We start from the raw sequence: 21,167 nt of genomic DNA, 5'->3' as shown, positions 1-21,167 counted from the left end.
ACACACACTGGAATTTTTCAAAAGGGCACATCTGGATTAAATGGGGGGAAGCCAATGACGTCATCATGTGGACACTATGAAAGGCTTAGCATGATCAGCACCCCACAATCACAGTCCTCCTACTAGGGTGAGATGCACTGGAATTCCATTTAAATCACAACGATTTTTCCTAAATTTGCTCCTATGCACATGAATGAGCATGCCCTGTTTTTCTTGCAACGTACAAGCGGCAACCTGAGTGTGCAAACACATAACAGAGAGGTAGACACTGAGCCCAAGACTTGCGCCACCACCCCCAGTTCTGAAGGAGAAGCAATGGGGATGGACACCCGCAAAGTGCCAGGCTCAGAGCCCCAAGACACCTACATGGACAAACCTGATGACCGGAGACAATCATAGGGCAGGAGCCTGCCTTTGCCTGGTTACAGATATATAAGGACATCTAACAGACCACTGTATTTTAATATTTTGTTGGAAGCCTCTCAGAGTGGCTGGGGAAACCCAGCCAGATGGGTGGGGTATAAATAATAAATTATTATTATTATAAGGACAGAGCCACACACCATCTCAGCAAAGGCATCTATCTTCTCAAGCTCCCGTTAAAAAAAAAGGCAAAATAGATGCAGGGAGCTTGGGTGGGGGTCAGACTTTCAGGAGAAAAGAAGGGCTTAACCCCACCCTCCTCCCAGCTCTTCCTTGCAAATGCCCTTTGCCAGCCCTGTAGTTAAAGAGGGACCGGCAGAGGACTGGAAAGATTTGTGGACATCGGTGGCACTTAATTCTGTCTAAGACATGAAGGAAGAATGTGTGAAGCGAAGCTGCAAACTCTCTTTCTTTGACTTCATACAACTTCAGTGCCACCAGCTAACTCCAGATATAAGGGATCACACCTGCCAACACACACACACACACACACACACACACACACACACAAAAATGTCACATTTCCAAACAGGGCTGGGAATATGGCCATCTGAAATGCTGGAGAGCTGCTGCTGCTGCTCATTGCAGGTAAAACTGAGCCAGAAGGACCAATGGTCTGACTCTGTATAAGGCCCTTCATTTAGAACAACGAGAGCTGGAACCTTATTTTATTTCTAGGGGAAGGGCTATTGTTCAATCACAGATAAGGTGTTTTGCATGCACCTGGGCACAATCCTGACATCTCCACTTAGGGCTGGGAAAGATCTCTGAGCTGAAACTATGGAGAGTTGGACTAATGGTGCTGTCTCTTGTGCCCCTACCCCCTTCTTTGTGATTCTGCGCACTGCCACATAAATTAATCTGGAATAACTGGTTCCCCCTCCCCTTGCCTTGCAAAACATTAAGGTGGGTGCTCTCAACCCAGGTAACCTTTTTCCAGGACCACCAAATATCCAGGTTAAGAAGCACACCAGAGGCACCCAGAGGTCACAGGCAAGCAGGCTCAAGGAAGCAGAGTTGCAACACTTCCTGGAAAAGCCATGGTCTGCTGTCTCTGCCCAAACTTCCTTCAAATTTGCATTTCTAAAGTAAGCAAGTAAGGCACCAGGCTCCTTCTGGAAGGGTTCAGCCAAGATACGATCACTGAAAATGTCAGTCCTTCCTCTGCATTTGCCCCAGGCCAGATCAGGTGTCTCTTTCTTGGAGAGACCTCCAGCCCACCCTCTAGTCTTCCAATTGCATTTCTCAGAGATGGGGCCTCCTCCCTCTTCTTGACCAGTCATGAGAGAAGATGTGCCCTATGCTTGCTAAACTGGAGGCATTTTACCTGCACAGTTTTTACTGCTGCTGAAGCTGGAAACCAATGCAAGACTATTGAGTAGCTTAAATCATATTTCCAGTCTGTTGTCCGATTTCTTCGTTAAGTGGGATAAGAATGGGGGAAGCCAGTTTAATTCGTAGCTGGACTTAATTAAAAGAAGGCTTCACAGCCTATTCCTACATGCTTCAATTTTGCTGCTAAGGGACTTTTAAAACTCCGTACAGCTCACACACACTGGGGGAGGGATAAAATGCAATTAATATATACTCCCCTACCTATTAAAACCCATCCCACACTCTGTCCTTGCCTTCTTTGTCTGACACATGTGACCCTAGTTGGTATCCAGTTTCCCTCTGACACCCCCTTTGTCTCTTCAGCCAAACCAATACCAATACCAACCCCTCTTCCTCTTCTTCCCTTGAACCAGTCTCACTGCATATGCTGGTTTTCCTCTGTGTTCCCAGATAGACTTTCGAGAATATATTTAGCTCGAAAACCCAATACAGCTCTTTCAAACATAGCCTATCGTTAGCACGCTGGTTATTGATTTCGTTTAACGCCTTTGGTAAATATGCTGATTCCCTTTTTTTTGCTACAACAAAATTGATTCTGGGTCTATCTCCGAGGGCCTTGTTAACCCTTGGGGTGCCAAACGATAGAGGGCACCCAGGTCTCAACATCAAAAGATCCTCCCCAAAAGGGGTGCCAGAACTGCACGCGAGAACAGCAGACTTGCAGGCAACTGCAAACCTTGTTAACACCCACCACAAGCCCTCCACTCCTCTCCCCTGGCACACACAGTTGTCCACAGTTCCACCAGAGGCACGTAGCCATCTGCACCCAGAGGAGGCCCCAGCAAAAAGATGCACCATACACAAACAGAGACTGTCCCTAGTCTGCAGGGTTGTGGTTGCACTGTTCTGCTGCGAGGGGGTGGGAGAAAGTTGTCCACGGTGTTTGGTGTGCGCATCACACAAAAACGGGAAATGCTATTCTGTGCCACAGAGGGAAACGCATGAGCCAAAGTTTCATGCTCCTGCGAATGTTTCGAAATCAAGCAACCCAACAGCGAAAAGACAAAATGTTCACCACTCCAGTGAACTGCTCCCTCTTCCTGGACACCCCATGACACACACAGAGACACAGATTAAGGCTTTTGAAGCACACAAGGGTCCTTTCCTTGCAGGGCACTTTTGCAGATAGCAGTTTGCAATTGTACACACCTTCACCCAATAACATCTCCTAAAGCAGCAGCTATATCCAAGTGGCCCATACACATAGGTGGGCATTATTCAAATTAGTGTGTAACAGTGCTCCCCCCCCTTACTTAGTGGTTCCACAGACCATATTTATACACACACACACACACTATATAATGTATCTGTCTTTCTATCTATCGATATATCTAGTTTTTCAGAAGAGAGGGGCTAGAAATTGGTGTGTCAACACACCGATAAACAAGGGCATACAGAGTTACTGCTTCCACCTTTAGCCTGTCTAGAAACATGGCAAGGGGGAGTGGCACAGCCATGCAAGGCCAGTAGGTCTGCCCCAATTGGAGGTGACCAGCGGAAGCACTATCTCTCTCTCTCTCTGCATACACATGTAATCAGAAAGCTTTTAGGAAGGGCATACGTGGCACAAAGCGGATTATAACCACTCTTGCAGAATGTGCCTTAGAGTCACAAACAGCATGGGGCGGGGAAGTCATGGGGATGGCATTGCATGTACAGCACCTGCCTCCAGCACTAAATGCACATTATCACTCAGCACGTACGGACCCTAAGTTAGCATGCCACAACCACTGAACATGCTCAGTTGTCATTGGGCTTTTTTATTTTATTTTAAGTTATAATGCACACTAAGTATATTTTTGTAAAACTTCTGCAAACCCCAGGAGTTCCCTCAAGCAGTGGGCCCTTCTCCAGCCACATTAGCAGTGGAAAATTTTAAAGAACTGCATCAATCTACATAAGATTTAATAATAATAATATTAATAATAGGTACCTATAGCAAATTATTCAGTGCTTGAAATTCTCTCCTCCCAGACTTTTGTAGGAAAGAGTACCGAAGCTTAAGGCTGCAGCCCTGGGTGCAATTTCCTTGGAATAGGCTCCAGTGCACACAGTGGGATTTACTTTCATTCTGATTGCCACCCACCATTTCACAGTTCCAGCTAAAGGGGATCAGCACCACAATGTCATTTCATGGGCGACTTGGGCTGTGGGACTTGGGTGGCGTCAAACAAGCAATGTGGAAACCAAAAGTCCCGATCATCATGAAGCACATTCAATGGCTCCAGCACTGGAGCTTTCTCCCACCTGGTGCCCCTCCAGATGTTATGGGTCGCTGATGGGTAGTCCAAAACACCTGGAGGGGCAGCACATTGGCAAAGGCTTTAGCAGACAGTGGTGGATGCCTAGGTGCCAAAGGGCAGGCAGCAACAGAGCTGCTGAATGTGGGACAACTTAAGTGGCTGTGGGCAAAAGCAAGCTTCTGGGTTTCACCAAACTCCTCAGTCAAAGGGACCTCTGACCATTAGGTACCGTTGTGACCAACTCTGGGGTTGCGGCGCTCATCTCACTTTATTGGCCGAGGGAGCCGGCGTACAGCTTCCAGGTCATGTGGCCAGCATGACTAAGCCTCTTCTGGCGAACCTGAGCAGTGCATGGAAACACCGTTTACCTTCCCACCGGAGTGGTACCTATTTATCTACTTGCACTTTGACGTGCTTTTGAACTGCTAGGTTGGCAGGAGCAGGGACCGAGCAACGGGAGCTCACTCCGTCGCAGGGAATCGAACCGCTGACCTGCTGATTGGCAAGCCCACGTTACTAGGGAGCAAAGCCGCAATTAGCAATATTGGCCTTAAGGGAACAAGAAGTGCCACTGTTTCCCAGTCACTTCCACTTATGCTAATGCCAAAAGCCTGCATACTCTATGGCAACGTAAATAAGGTAAGCCAAGCAAAGAGGACCCATTTAACCTAATTTGCACTCCTAATTCAGCTGCAGGCACACAGAGGCTTTGAGGTTGGGGAAAGGAGGAAAGGGGGGGTTTACACTGACCTTTTGATGTCTGGTGCACCTCACTGGCTCCTCTCCCAGCCCCCCCTTCCGAGTACAGTAGGGACCCTACTGGAGAAGCAGAACCACAGCATTAGGGAAGATAGGCCAGAAGCCCCCCAACCCACCCCAGGCACAGCGCATCAGCCCCACACGTGCCTGGACACCAATGACCGGCTGAACCTCCCAGAGTGCAACAGAAGAATGATTCGTTCCAAAATTAAGACTTCTGGGATAAGATGGTTGCAGGTAAACACACACTCACTCTTCCCCCCCTTTCCAAATGTTTCAAATGGCTTAGTAGTAGGAGCAGGAACAGCATTCAAGAAGAGGCAGCCACCTGTCAGGGATGCTGTGCTGACATCCTGCACAGTAGACTCTACATTGACCAAGCAGCTGAACCAAATGACCTCCAAGGTCACACCCAACTCTTTATTCTATTATTTCGGCAGCAGTTAAGAACTTTCTGGTGGTAAGAGCCTCTCAGTGGTGGAATGGGCTACCTTAGGAGGTAGTGGAGGCTTTTCAACGGAGGCTGTCTGGGCTAGATGATCCCTTCCATCTCTACAGTTCTATGATTCTGTGACTTCTCCCCACCACCACCACCACCACCACTCACCCACATACTTTGTATTTTGAGAATATGAATGCTTGCCACAAGTCACTTTGGGCACAGCACGTGCACCCTGGAAAGGGGCCATACAAATAAACACAATCAATATGCTTATATGAGTCCAGAGGTCAAGCTGGCTCTACTGGGGGAGCCACCTGAGACCTTGCTTCCCCGCCCTGCCCTCCATTTCAGAGCTAATTCTGGTTATTGTTAAGTCGTGCTGACTACGGTTTGCCCAACTCACCCTTTGCAAACCCGTTTAGGACCAGGGTTGCAAACCAGTTTGTGCTAACTGTGGCTATAGAAAATGCTGGCTCAATGCTGGCCAGCTATAAATAGTGATATGAGCTGGGATGCATGCAGGCATCCCTCAAAGTACTGGGTACCAGGTTCCTCCTCCCCCTCCCCCGCCGCCGCCCAATAATTTCTAGAGTTAGTGAATGTAGGCAATTACTAAATGCCTGAAAGTCTTCACCTGGGTGTGAGACAGCTCAGCAGTGTAAAAATGCAGGCTGAATCAGTTTCCTGGGCAGGAATCGCCTGGGAAGAAGAACCATAATGTAGCTCAAAGGAAGGGAATGGTCGACCGACACGGGCAGTTACCCTGTGCCAGGCAACAGAGGAGTGTGAGCCCTTCCTCCCATGAGGGGATGGTGAACAGAGACAAAGACCAGTTATAGGATTTCAGTGTGAGCTGAGAGGGGGGAGTTCCAAGTGGACAGTGGGTGGTGATGTAAACCGAAGGAAAGCTGTGGTGTTTTTAAAGAGAGGTTTGAAAATGGGGGCAGGGAGAGGCTGGGCTGGCTGGGAGAGGCTGCACACAGAGACCGGGGAGCATGGCTGGCTTCTGCTCTAGACCCAAGTTTGCTGAAGCTATCAGGAGAGCAACAAGAGATGCTCCTGGGGTGTAATATTCTGCAATCCCTCCACCAAAACTCAGGTGTAAATATGTGCAAATAAACCACAGACTCCACTATGCCTAGGGTTGCCACCTTGCCACTGGCAAAATACAGGATGGGGCTGGGCGGTTGGTGGACAATTTCACACACACACACACACACACAAAAAAAAAAAAAAAAAAATCCGGTACTGAAGTGACTTCAAAGCAATCCATGACAATCTACTGCAGCCTGACAGGATAGCCCCTCTGGAATTTGTCACACATGCATGTGCATGCAGACATACACAAGAGTTTGCAAATCTGTCTGTGCTTGGCTACCCAGAGCTTAAATACATGCCCTTTCACACACATGCATTTGGAGAGGATCCCTAACTTGGCAGAGACAGAGAAAGAGAAAAAGATCTGAAATAAGAGGACAAAACTGTTATCAATATAGGACATAGCGTTTTATATTGAAATATGGGGCAATCTTGTATTATACAGGGCAGCTGGTAACCTAAAGGAACACAAACCCCTGGAATCTTGGCACACTGCTCGGCAGAGATTGGGGTGGCCGATGACAATCTCAGAGCGGCCTGTGTAGTGGAGCCACAGAGCCGGCCTCTCAACACTGGCACTACCGGCTTACCTGGGTGAAGCTGAGGCAGCGAGGCAGGGGCACCAGATTGGCTCTGCCAGGCCCCCGACACCACCCCAAATGTGCCACTGCCCTGCCCCACTCAGGTAAGCTGTAGTGGCATCTGGTGCTGCAAGTTGGCTTCGCCCTCCCTCCTTCTACAAACAACAAGCTACAATAGTTATTATAATTATTTATAATATATGTAACGAAAGGGATAGAGATTTAAAATCTCCCAAATGTTTGAAGCCATGGGGAGAGGGGAAGGACTGTTGTTTCCCCACCCGGCGTTTTCAGGGGGGGACGACTGGGATTTGGGGAATTAAAAAATAATACATAATAATATTCAGTACCATTTTCTAGCATTCTCTAAATATCCACAGTCACTTCGTTCACATAAACCATATTGTGCATAATTTGGTTACCAAATAAGTATCGTGTCTGGTTTATCAAAAGTACTATACAGTTTCTACAGACAATAATTACAAACTGAATTTGTAAGTTTTTGTTGTAAATGGAGCAACAAGCTGCTGTACCATAAAGGAACTTCTTTGGCATCTCTTTGGTTTTGCCAGTTTATGAGTAGCCAGCAAAAAACAGTAAAAGCAGAATCTGTCCACATTCTCACATTCTAGTAAAACAAACTATTGAATATTCTGAGAATTATTGTTTCCTTCAATCCTCCACAGTGTCAAGTAGACATAAAGCACTCTCATTTCCCCACAATTTATGGTGTTTTAAACTGGGGGCTATTGTTTTGTTTGGTACTATGATATGTATTTTTGTGTTATTATATTGTAAACCGCCCTGTGATTCTCGGATGAAGGGCAGTATGGAAAGTTAACAAATAAATAAATAGAGCTGAAAAAAAGAGAGGAGAGGGAACAAAATTCTGTGAACTCTACAGGAAATCTATTCAGTCACTTTCTCTTAGCTATCACTCACTCTCTGTTTCAGTTACTTCATATTTGTCATCATCACATTCTCCATGGACTTCTCAAAACTGAAGGTTTGCCCAGACTGAAAGAAGCTTCTATCCTTTCGCATGCCAGCTTATTTATTCCTGCGATTGTACGTTTGTCTTCAACTTTTTCAACTTTTTCATCGTTGTGTTTTAATAGTTGTAACCAGCTCTGGAACATTAGGGTTGAAAGAAACTGGTTTACTTGATTTGTTATATTTCCAAACTTGGACCAGTTTCTTTCAACATGACGCAGAAGATGGAGGAATCTGAAGTAGGTAAGAAGCAAAAGGAAACAGAGGCTGTGTTGTTGTGAAAAGGCTTTGCCCTCATGTTGCAAGAGCGATATGTTTGGCAGAATCCCAGACTGCCTTCCTCAGCCTGAAGATATTCGGCTCTCTGCAACACTGGAATGTATCTGTCCAACATCAAGCCCAAAGTGTGCTGCTTGTTTTGTTATTGGGTCAGTGCTATCATCACAGACAATCCTTGCCTTTGAATCTTGGGCCCAACAGAATCTGCAACAGCGTGAATTGGATGGCAACACAATTGTGTTGCTCTGTGCCTTTCTGCCACCCTCAGACATTTGAGGCCTAGTCAAGAGGGCAGAAAGAGATCCACCAACCATGTTTACAAGAGGAAGGCCAAAAGCAGAGAAGGCACTGGGTCCTTCTTCCTCCCCTTGCGACAATGGTCAAGAGGCAGAAATGCATCTTGCATTTGGGAGCTGAATCCTCAGCTACAAGCTTCCATGACCTCAGTGCACATGAATTGTAATGAGCTGATACAGTACACAGTCTTACATGAAAGTCTTCCCGTTAAAACAATTTTAGAAATCATTTTGGGGGACTAAATATACAAACACCTCATCTTAAAAGTTTTGTTCATCATTCTAAAAGAAAATATTTCACCATCCATCCCCCCATCCCCCAGTTTTTCAGGAAAAAGCAAACAAAATGCTTTTTGGTGGGGAGGATGGAGAACCCCCCCCCCCAAAAAAATAATAATTCAGGGCCTTCACATCTCTAGAAAGGGATGGAGAATGCAAGTATTTCTTTATTTATTATTTAAACACCTGCCACACATTCTCAAAGCAATGTACAAAATAAGTTAAAAACACAGAAAATAACAGCAGGTAAACAGCAGGCAAAGTAGAAACCCTTGGCAGAGACCATCGCCATCCAGCTTTGAAAGCTTGTTGGAACAAAAACATTTTCAATTGTTTCTGGAAAGTGCAGGTTGTGGGCGCCTGTCGTATCTCAGCAGGGATGCTCTTACCCAGAACAGGGGCAGCCACACTAAAAGCCCTGCTCCAAGTCACTGGGGAATGGGCTTCTGATATTCTGGGGATTTGAAGGAGAAGCTCTCCAGCAGAAGGCAATGACTCACTGCGTGTATAAGGGAAAAGGTGGAACTTCCAGTAACCTGGTCCTAAGCTGTATTGTGTTACTACCAACCCCTTGAACTTGGCCCTGCAGCAGATTGGCAGCCAGTGCAAATTTCACAAGCAGGGTGTTGTATGCAAGTGACAATTTGCCCCCCAAAGGGACAGGGCGTGGAAGTTAATGCCCCCCTGGAGACGGTAATGTCATGGGATGTCAGTGGTTCCTCATAGGACCCCCTGGCGATGCTATACCTCTGTCAAAGGAGCAATGGACACACTGTGCTTCCTTGGCAGGCAGAGGCTGCCTCTCCCTACCTGGGAGGAGGAACCAAGCACTATGATGTTCTCTGGATCCAGACCTGCTGGGCTCCAGCAAAAGGCAGGGCTCGCAGGGGCTGCCATAGAAACTCTCAGCCTGCACATCTTAAGGTGTCGGAGCTCAGAGCGGGAGGCAGGTGCCTCACCAAGCCTTACAAAGGAACATAGAAAGCCGCCTTATGCTGAGTCAGACCATGAGGTCCCTCTAGCTCAATACTGTCTACACTGGCTGGCAGCAGCTCTCCAGCATTTCAAGCAGGATTGGGTCGTGGGTTTGAGCCCCATGTTGGGCAAACAATGCCTGCATTGCAGGGACTAGATGACCCTTGTTGTACCTTACAATTCTATGATACTAGAGTGACCTTGAATAGCTGAAACATGGCTTCAAATGCAGATCTCTTTATCCCCAAGTGCAGGCATAGGCAAACTCGGCCCTCCAGATGTTTTTGGGACTACAATTCCCATCATCCCTGACCACTGGTCCTGTTAGCTAGGGATCATGGGAGTTGTAGTCCCAAAACATCTGGAGGGCCGAGTTTGCCTATGCCTGCCCAGTGGATAGCGCAGCTGGTTAGAGCATGGTGCTGATAATGCCAAGGATGTGGGTTCGATCCCCATATGGGACAGCTGCATATTCCTGCATTGCAGAGGACTGGACTAGAATTCAGCGGTTCTCAACCTGTGGATCCCCATATGTTGTTGGACTACAACTCCCATTATCCCTGAGCTCTGGCCTTGCTAGCTAGGGATGATGGGAGTTGTAGTCCAACAACACCTGGGGACCCACAGGTTGAGAACTGCTGGACTAGATGATCCTTCCAACTCTATGATTCTCTGCCAGTGTCCTACTTGAGAGATGCCAGCAGGGATTCAACGTGGGACCTTCCACATGCAAAGCAGATACTCTACCTCTGAGCTACGGCCCTTCCCCCAGCCAGGCCTCAGGATAGCTGAGCTGTTCCCTTGCTGGGGTAGTAGGAGGATCACTGGCCCAGTCCCTGCTCTGGGCTGGCAGGAACAGACAGCAAGGAAGGAGCATGTGATTCCTGCACTGCAGGGGGTTGGCCTCAATGACTCTTTGGTCCCCCTTCCAATTCTACAATTCTATGATCAGTGGGTTTTCTTGCTAAAGCACTGATATGCTGCCTTTGGGTTTTCCCAAAGGGGAAAGGTGGCTTTCTGGCTATTGCTGAACCACAAGTCCCAGCATCCCTGACCATTGGCCATGATGGCCGCCTTTGAGAATGTGGTAGCCCACCTACACCCTGATGATACAAGCAACAACACCAATCAGAACTAAACACAAACAATGGCAGAAATGCAAACGATCATTCTGAAAGGCAGATTAGCCAAAACCACCCAACATTAGACCACAACATCAATATATCTGGGTTCTCCTGTCTGAGGCAAATCCTTAACAAAATGTCTGAAAGAGGTGTTTAAAAGATCAGTAGCACAGCTCTGTAATGAGAGGATAGTACACTCTGGGGGCATCCATGTTGGTGAATTTTATGTTTCACTCCATGGAGTTTTGACAGCTGGGATAGATCAGTTGGTAGAGTCTCTTAATGTCAGGGTTGTGGGTTCAAGCCTCACATTGGGCAAAGGAGTCCCACCTTGCAGGGGGTTGGACTAGATGACCCTTGTGCCCCCTTCTAATTCTATGATTCTATAAGTGTGCTCTTCTACGTACCAGGAAGGTGACCTGCCATGGAGCGCCATCCCTCACCTGCTGCATCTAGCACTGGGGCTAGAATACTGAAATGCTTTTCAACGGCTCCTGACACCTGTCTATCATTGTGGAGAAAGGGCTGGGCTTGGGAGACCTGGATTCAAAATCTCAGTTGGCCACAAAGGTCACATTGAGCTCTGGGGGAGTGGGGCACAAATGCATTCAAATAAATTTGGAGGAGGGTGGCTGCTACTCTTTCTTTGTGAAACCAGCAACCATCATTCCTTCCTTCACAACCTTCAAGTTAGCCTGCTGAAAACAAGCATTCACGGAGCTGCCCTTGATGACAACCTGAGCTATCCAGATGGTAAAGAGCAGGGATGGACAACGTTTTTTCTCTTGAGGGCCACATCCCCTCCAGAACAGTCTGTTGAGGGCCTCTTGGCAGCAGTGGGCAGGGCTAAAGCCCCCCTTTTCTGCCATCCCTCCCCCAGTTCAGCAAACTGCAGGAAGAGGAACAGATCGATCTCGCCAGATGTCTGAACTCATGGCTTACAGGGGATTTTCTGAATTGGGCCCAAGGGCTGCTGAGTCATATGGCCCATCCCTGGAGTGGAAGAACATAGTGACACATGCGCCCTCAGCAATCCAGGAACAGCTCGCAAATTCCCTGCCCCAGGAAATTCATTTGGCTTCCATTCTGGCGATGTTTCAAAACCAGCAAAAATAAATACATAGTTCTGAAGGTCTGGCTAACTACCTGATCTGGTGTTTCGCTTTATTATTATTATTATTGGCCCTGTTCTTCTTCTTTGGGAACTTTTCATCGGCTGTGTTGTTGTTTGCGTTTTAAATACATTGCCTGTTTCTAATTATTACTATTATCATTATTAATACCTAATTAAACCCTAAACACCAATCATTAGTATCGATTGTGAAGAGCATCAGGACCTGCTCCCGTCGGACTGTCCCTCCTTCTCCATTTTAAATGTTATTTATCATTTGCTGTGGTACTTTAAAATTGTAAACCATATTGGGTGGCTTTGAAGGCAGTATATAAATGCAATGAGGGGGGGGGGAATGAATAATATCTTCCTGCAAAGAATCCTGGGAGTTGTTGTTTCCCAGAGTTCCCTGTGAAGAGGGATTGACTGTTAAACCACTCTGGGAATTGGAGCTCTGTGAGGGAAATGAAGGGGGACTCCTAACAATTATCAGCGCTCATAACAAACTACAGTTCCCATGATTCTTTGGGGGAAGAAGCCATTACTATTTAAAGCTGTATCATAGTGTTTTAAACACCTGGTGGCGGATGTGACCCTGACACCCTGTACATGGAAGTGGCTCTTTCCCCCTCTTTAATCTCTTCATGCCAACCCTACAGCTCTGAACCTGGTTTACTGTCGCTTCCAAGGTCAAAGAGGGAACAAGCAACCCTAGCAAAAGAATATCAAACTCCAGGGGCCTAGAATTTTGAGGATCCTTGTGGGGTGGGGTAGGGGCCTACTTGAGCCCCAGCCCCCTAGCAGGGCTCCCGCAGGACAGCCTCTTGCCCTGGGCCTCCCCTGCAATGCTGGTTGGACAAGTTTAGGCAGCTGCCATTTTAAATTTCCCACAATGCCCTTGAGCGACACTGGGACATGGAGCAAAACTTAAAATGGTGGCTCCTTGGCCGCTTGATGCTGCTGCCCGGGGAAGGCCCACCAGCAGAGGAAGCCCCAAGCCCTCCTGCAGCTGGTGCCCCTGGAAAGCCAGGACAGTTAGAGGGGAGCCTCTGGCTTTGTTACATGACAAAAGGGGACCCCATTTATGCGATTTCCGTCATGAGAGATATCCCAGGGCCACTGACGTATTTGGAAAACAAACAAGGAAACAATCGAACATAAAACTAAAGTTAATCCATCTAAAACAATTGCAACCATCTGCTAAGTCATATGTGCCAGGATGGCAGCTCACTCCTGCAGGCTGGGGTTCTCCTCCCCTGTCCTGGAGAATCACCCAAAGCCGCACCTGGTTATTATCCAGAGAAATACTATGTTTCCTCCAATAGGGCTGACTTCCTGCATCAAGGGTGCTATCCATAACTCGGCTCAATGTGGATGGTGAGCCCCTTGTGCCTTAATTCCCCCAGGTCTGTGTGGGGTTCCCCTCCAACTACTGCTGTCCCACGCTTTCTCTCCCCTAATTCTGGAGAGTCCCTGTGCCATTGTTTCCCAAACTTACAATATTCATGTACCCCCTTAGTCTTACCAACATCCCCCTTCTTGGGAAAAGAAAATTTGGGGGTAGTTTTAATAATACTATTTTATCTTTGAATTGTTTTCTGCTGGTAAATATAAGTATGATGAAGTAAAATATATATTTTTTAAATGCCGTGTAACCTTTGAAACCTACACTTTGGAAAACAGTGCCCTGTGCAATTGATGTAGCTCTCCAATTTGGATTTTCAGAGCAAAGGCTTTAGGGAGGAAAATATGTGGGGCACCAGTAGCTGGAGCAGAATACCACATGGATGAGGGGGAATTAAAGGGGGCACCAGGGGGGCACCATCCACATTAAGCCAAGATATGGATGGGCATGGCACCTAGTATCCTACTTGTGGCAGAGGCCTTTGACCTTGCACCTTTGACCTGGTAGCACCAAGATGACCAGTGAGGCCGTACACACCATCCCATCTTCAGACTTAGGATTCTGCACCGAGTCTCAGTGGTATGTTTTCTGGCGGCCTCAGTGCAGCCTTGTGTGTGTTTGTGTGCATGTATGTATGTATGTATGTGGCATCTATCTATCTATCTATCTATCTATCTATCATCTATCATCTATCTATCTATCTATCTATCTATCATCTATCTATCTATACTACTACTAATAAGAATTTATTATTTATACCCCGCCCATCTGCCTGGGTTTCCCCAGCCACTCTGGGCGGCTTCCAACAAAATATTAAAATACAATAGTCCATCAAACAGTAAAAGTTTCCCTAAACAGGGCTACCTTCTGATGTCTTCTAAAAGTCTGGTAGTTGTTTTTCTCTTTGACATCTGGTCGGAGGGCGTTCCACAGAGCAAGTGCCACTACTGAAAAGGCCCTCTGCCTGGTTCCCTGTAACTTGGCTTCCCACAGTGGTGAACCGCCAGAAGGCCCTCGGCGCTGGACCTCAGTGTCCGGGCAGAATGATGTGGGTGGAGACGCTCCTTCAGGTATAGTGGACTGAGGCCGTTTAGGGCTCTAAAGGTCAGCACCAACACTTTGAATTGTGGGTCGGAAACGTACTGGGAGCCAATGTAGGTCTTTCAAGACCGGTGTTATGGGGTCTCGGTGGCCGCTCCCAGTCACCAGTCTAGCTGCTGCATCCTGGATTAGTTGTGGTTTCTGGTAGCCCCACACAGAGCGCATTGCAGTAGTCCAAGAGAGAGATAACTAGAGCATGCACTGCTCTGGCGAGACTTTCCGCGGGCAGATAGGGTCTCAGCCTGTGTACCAGATGGAGATGGTAAACAGCTGTCCTGGACAGAGAATTGACCTGCGCCTCCATGGACAACTGCGAGTCCAAAATGACTCCTAGGCTGCGCACCTGGTCCTTCAGGGGCACAGTTACCTCATTCAGGACCAGGGAGTCCTCCACACTTGCCTGCCTCCTGTCCCCCCAAAACAGTACTTCTGTTCTGTCTGTCTGTCTGTCTGTCTGTCTATCTATGGGCACTTAGCCTGAACTAGAAACTGGGAATCAATTACTAGCTGAAGTGAGGCAGGCACACAGCATGATGAAGTTTAGGCATCTACTGAAGACATTTTTGTTCAGGAAGGCTTTCCCTGTGGTATGACCTGATCATTTATGGAAGATCAATTTTATATTTGATTAAATGCTTTTGTTGTTTTAAGAGCTTGTTGAATTGATTCTACTGCTTTCAGAGCTTCTGTTTCAGTGTTTTATTCTGTTTTTACCCTGTACACCACTGTGATGGCTTTATGCTTTGAAGCCGTCTATAAATTTAATAAAAAAACCAAACAAACAACAACAAAAAACTTGATATTTCCCCACAAAATGGGTCATATCAAAGTCACACAATACAATAAATCAGGATTGCTGGTTTATCATGGATTATGAGGCGTCTGAAGCATCATTTGGTGCAGGCGCCCCAATCCCTCATTTGCTGATGTAAGCACAAGAGCAAATTCAGGGAGCCATTGTGAAACTTGGCTTGAGACAGCATCCACACCTGGGATCCTGGTCTGTTTCTCTTCCAAGAAACCAGAATCTCTTGCCAGACTGAAACATGGTTTGCTGCTGGCTGCTGGATCCTGGCTCATTGGGAAGAAACAAGCCCTGCTCCTGAATTGGGGTACCACAGGAAACCATGCTTAACTGACCCTCCCTAGCTTGTTCCTCCCGTTCAAACCCTGGGAGGGGAGGAACAGGAGAGATCCAGCCATGTGCACAGCTCATTCCCAAGCCACTATGATAAGCCAGCAACTCTGGCTTATCACTGTGCCGAGGTGATGGGCATTGTGGTTCAACAGGGCAGCCCAAGGGCAGCTAAAGAGTACTAAAAAGGAAACTATTTTTGGCAAGACTTTTCTGGCCCATAAATCCCGTTACATTAGGGTTGTCCAGTTGATCCCTGCATCATCCAGATCCCCAAAGCGGACCAGGACATCACACCTCTCAGTCGAACGTGGTTCAAAGGAGGGCACATGTGTGCAGGGATATGGTGGCAGCTTCCAGGGTCAGCTCCTGGTCTGAAGGTGGCCTTGGCCAAAGAAACCTCTAGTGGACCCCATTCTTCATCGGTACAGTGGTACCTTGGGTTAAGAACTTAATTCGTTCTGGAGGTCTGTTCTTAACCTGAAACTGTTCTTAACCTGAAGCACCACTTTAGCTAATGGGGCCTCCTGCTGCTACTGCGCTGATGCACGATTTCTGTTCCAATCCTGAAGCAAAGATCTTAACCCGAGGTAATATTTCTGGGTTAGCCGAGTCTGTAACCTGAAGCGTAAGTAACCCGAGGTACCACTGTAACCCTGCCAAGAGCAGCAGTTGCACACTGGGTGCAGCCACCACCCAAATTCTCTACAATGCCCAAGAAATGACAGTCACTATGGAATTTGTGAGAAATTAAAATGGTGTCCAGGCTGAGGTGCCTCAAGCCAGGGCAAGCCTTGTCAGTCGTGGGCTCTGCCTAAGGATGCAATGTGTCTGGGTGGCCCTGAGGTTGTTGAATCACCTTCTCTAGGGACCTGGCCCAAGCCATGGTGCTTTTCAGACTTTACTCCTGGGGCTTGGTTTCTATTTATTTTAAACATTTACCAAAAGGAAAGGGGGTATATGGGCTGTCCCTCATTCCTAGTACACCTGCATTATGGTTAATTGATATTACGGTTAATGTTTTGGAGTGTGAAGCCCACCCTGAAGCTTAACAACATGGCTGGCTTTGATTCAGAGGCTCCCTGACTCCAAACTACACTGGGTCAACGTAAGAAGCAGAGCAAGAGATCAAGGGTAAAACTGGCATCGTGCCAGATTGGGAAAGAACAGAGTCTGAGAACTGAGAGGTCGTCTCACAAAAATGTGGCACCTCCTGGATGGACTGCAACTTGTCTCCTCATCAGTGCTACCCTCGTGTCTCTTTAAGAAGTCTAACCACCTCGGACCAACAAGCTTTTCCACAGCCAGCAAAGAGTGCTTTAATGCGAGCACTATGGCTGGTTGACTGCTCAGATGCCCCTCTCTGGTATTCAACCTTGGGTCCCTAGATAGTCCAAACTACATTTCCCATTGGGCTAAGCTGGCTGTGCATGATGGGAATTGTAGTCCAACACCATCTAGAGTAGTAGTCCAACACTGTTTCAGAGAGATAAATGTGGCTCTCCAGACGTTGCTGGACTCCAACTCCCATCAACCCCACGAACGAGCATGGTGTCCAAGATGATGGGAGTTGGGCTCCAGCCACATCTGGAGGGCAACTGTGGGTTTCTCACTTCCCATCCCTTTAGAGCAGTGGTTCTCAACCTGTGGGCCCCCAGATGTTGTTGGACTACAACTCCCATCATCCCTGAACTCTGACCTTGCTAGCTAGGGGTGATGGGAATTGTAGTTCAACATCATCTGGGGACCCACAGGTTGAGAAAGGCTGCTTTAGAGCATGCTGGTCACACAACAGCCTTGAGCTACTATTGGCCACCACTGATAAAAAAAATGGGAGTAAAGATGACAACTTCTAGAGCAGAGGAGGAGTTGGCCTTTTTGAAACCAGTCTCCTCCATGCACCCCTTGTGCATGGGGATATGAGCGTGGCCCATTCTTTTCTCATCAGAGAGGAGCACACAAAGAGAGAAGCCTCCTGGTTCCCCCAAAAGCAGCAAATGACAAGCAAAGCACTGCCCTGCTGGACTCCACCAGGCAGCCAACAAAGTTTAGGAAGTGCCAAGCCCGACTGGCACCTTTCAGCTGAGCAGAAGGAAGCCTCCTCTCTTTCAAACCAGGGTGACTCAATAAGGGGCTCCTCTCAGGCTCCCCCCCAAAATGCTTGAGGGGTGGCAGAGGAAGCCTCTCTGGCACCCAAGGTAGGGTGAACTGCCTGACTGCGCATGCGCGGCGCTCACACAGATGCCTCTCACGTGGCAGCCCATACCCTCAGCTGCTCTACAGCTGGGGGGGGGAGGCAGCAGGCCATCTTGTCACCTCCCACCCAGGGCGGCACCCGGGGCGGAACGCCCCCCACCCCACCCTTCGTACGCCACTGGCCCACCCCCTTCACCGGGTGGTTTCCAATGCACTTGTTCAGATAGCAGGGCGGAAGGGGTGGGGAGGGCTGGGTAACGGCTGCAGCAAATTCCTGCCACACTTTAGCTGGCACATCCCAGACCCACTGCGCTTTGGGTGAGGGATGCTAGTTTGTGCCCCCTAGCAGATGAATCCCCAAGAAGGCATCAGAAGCAATCAATGAAGCAAGCCCCACATGGGGCTTGTAATAATCAGATCACCAGCATAAGTCACACAGTTCATCAAAGCTCTGTAGCAGCGACGCAAGATTAAAGGCAGTTTCTTTGACTTCCTCCCCGAAACATGGTTTTCCCCCTTTTCTTTTCTAATAAACATTCATGTATAAAACACAACCAAAACATTTTCTTTTCTTTTCCCAGCTGCATAAGCGAGAAATCGAGGCAATGTCAGAAACCAACACGGGATGATAAGATGGCTCAAGCAGATGATCGGAGGAGAAAAACCAGAGAGAGAGAGAGAGCAAAGGAGGGAGATGAAGAATGAGATGGCAAAGGAGAGAGAGATGGAGAGAGGAAGAGGAGGAGGAAATCAAAAACTCATTTGTGGAAAGAAACTTAAGACCATACCTTGGCTGTTTAGCGTCAGGTGAGCTGGACCTTGAAGGGGAAGGAAAGAAAAAAAGAAAGAAAGAAAAAGACGAGTCATATAAACGCACGGAAAAAAGGAGGGTTTTCCCCTCTTTGCCACAATTTAAAATCATTTTTTAACTTGTGACAGACATCCAGGCCCCCGGGAGATAGAGAAGGGGGAAGGTTTGAGGGTCGGATGCCGAAACAAACAGAAAGGAGAGAGGAGAAGAAACTCAAAATCCCGGACAGAGCCAGACAAAACCAAAGCAATAATAATAATCATAACAAGAGGGGAACAGGGGAAGAAAATAAAAGAAGTTTGGTTTCTTTTAGGATTAAAAAAAAAAGCATTTCGGGCAAACAGTCACATCGCCCAATGAGAGAAAATGCTTTTTTTTTCCTGGTTAAAAACAAGAAAAATGTGGGGGTGGGAGAGGGAGGGGAGGAGAACCACGCAAACCAAGGCAGCCTTGAGGGGGCGTGTGGCGTTTGCGGCCGGCAAGAATCAGGTGTGAGCGGAAACTGCTCCAGGAAGGAAAAGGGTTAGTGAAGCAAAACCAAGAGTCAACGGCTGGCCTCTCCTCCAACTGACCAGATTCCTAAAGCAGGTCAGTGGGTATTAGTGGGTGCCTGGGGGCCCAACAGGAATACCCCCCCCTCCTTTCCCATTGTCCCAGGTGTCAGAGACTGGGAGGAATTTCCCTCCAATAAAAAGCTTGCCCCACCATCTTGAAATTGCAACACATTTGATTGAGAGGAACTCTGCATGGAAACCACCAAGACCAGCACACAACCCAGAGGAAGACAGAAGACAGGCCCAGGATATTTGGGTGGAAATCTGTCGAGGAAGAACCACCAAAGCATGGGAAGCTCCTCCGAAGGGAGCCAGGCCACTCATCCATGTACCTCAATATTAACTACTCTGACTGGCAGCATCGGCCCTCTAGGTCTTCAAGCTTGGGACATTCCCAGCCCTACCTGGAGATGCTTCTGTTGTGGACTGAACCCTTGAGACCTTCCGCATTGCAAAGCACACGCTCTGCCACAGAACTACGATGCTCCTCCCCAATCAGAGCAGAGCAGAATCCATACTTTACTGCCCTGGGAACACTCCCAGTGGTCGAAGGTGTGGGATGCACATTTGTTCAATAAATAAGTAAGGCGTGCAGTGAGAAGCTGAGAATGTTTCCCCGACTGTAAGTTAGACGGAAAGGCTAAGGCAGGCCTGTCAACAGCCACTCATCTGGTTGCTTGTGGTGATTAAGCAATTGCCTCCAGGCGATCAGGCAGGGAAGTTTGTAGCAGCTTAGCACTGGTCTGTGCGCACAGGCAGGCTGCGCAGAATGACTGAAGTCCAGCCCTTTGCAAGGCTGGGCTAAAGGAGGCTCTTATGGGGCAAACTCGTTGGCTGCGAGCAATTGTGAAAAGGCCCCCTTCTGCCCACAGGCACGCATCAAGGGCAGATCAGAGTGCTGAACCCAGTGTGCATTGACTTTGCCTGCAAGCAACCTCCACTGTCACCCTTGTGTGGCAGATCAGAGTTACACACACACACACACACACACACACACACACACAGCTGAGCGACCCAGAACTGACAATGAAGAAAGCAGAATGGCGGGATCCAGCCCTGGGGCTTTCTCTTGCAATGACCCAAAGAACTTCCTGGTCCCTAGGACTGGCCCCTCATGTCCCCTGGGTCAAAGGACACAGCCCCACCTCTCTCCCTGGCCCTAGGCTGCAAACAGAGCTCCCTTGATGTCAGAGTGCCCTTGTTCCACAGGGCATGGGCAAGGACACAGACATACACACCAGCACCTATTCAGCAAGGCAAAGCAAGTATCCTCCCCCACCCCGCCCAATGGCATGAGCAATAAGGCCCCAACATGCAGAGTGACAAGGAGAAGGCAGGGCCGCTGCATGCCTTTCCCCGCATGGCCGAAGGCTGCAGGTGGCATCAGAGTGAGGCAGCATTCCTATTCCTCCCATGCCACCCCTCTGCCGCCATTCATCACCACGTCAGCTCCAGACCCTGCGCTGGCAGCTGCTCCCGGAAAAAGCTCCCAATTTCATGCAAATGAGGAGTTCTCGCTCCCACCTCCAATGCAGACACACATCTGAGTCCTAATCAATCTGTCAAGCAGCTACAGGCCTAAAAGTGGCTGGCACATTTGCCCCTTCCAGCGTCTCAAAGGCAAACATACAGGCAAGGATACAGGCAGTTGCAAAAACGTAGGTCCATCTAACTCAGTACCACCTGCACTGACAAGCAGGGTCTCTCCATGGTTTCAGACAGCCCCAGAATCACAGAGGTGGAAGGAATCCCAAAAGTCATCTAGTCCAACCCTGCTGCAATGCCAGAATCACAGCTCATCTGATCACTGTTTAAAACCCTCCAATGGATCGGCCACCTTCCAAGGGAGTCCATTCCACTGCTGAACAGATCTTACTGTCAGAAAGCTCATTCGGAATCTCCTTTCTCGATGTTTGAATCCACTGGTTTGGGTCCTACCATCTGAAGCAGTAGAAAGCACAGGCTGG

General features: G+C 48.2%; 1 protein-coding gene across 23 annotated transcripts in view; it reads right to left on the bottom strand.

Annotated features, from left to right (window-relative positions):
* NRXN2 (neurexin 2) overlaps positions 1-21,167 on the bottom strand; it is a 345,065-nt gene that overhangs the window by 220,447 nt on the left and 103,451 nt on the right. For 12 of the 23 annotated variants that reach the window (XM_081892963.1, XM_081892967.1, XM_081892964.1 and 9 more), the window contains exons 4-5: positions 18,624-18,653; positions 4,812-4,880 (exon numbers count right to left, since the gene is read on the bottom strand). The exons of 2 other annotated variants lie outside the window; for them this stretch is intronic. In XM_081892963.1, the coding sequence (XP_081749089.1) occupies positions 4,812-4,880; positions 18,624-18,653 (99 nt within the window). The remainder of the gene's footprint in view (positions 1-4,811; positions 4,881-18,623; positions 18,654-21,167) is intronic. 9 more of the 23 variants (XM_081892981.1, XM_081892983.1, XM_081892971.1 and 6 more) reach the window with 4 other exon arrangements.

This window comes from Podarcis melisellensis (assembly GCF_964234715.1).
Source record: "Podarcis melisellensis genome assembly, chromosome: 16".
NCBI lineage: Eukaryota > Metazoa > Chordata > Lepidosauria > Squamata > Lacertidae > Podarcis > Podarcis melisellensis.
The sequence above is the reverse complement of the archived record's forward strand: the minus strand, read 5'-3'. Positions and strand labels throughout refer to the sequence as shown.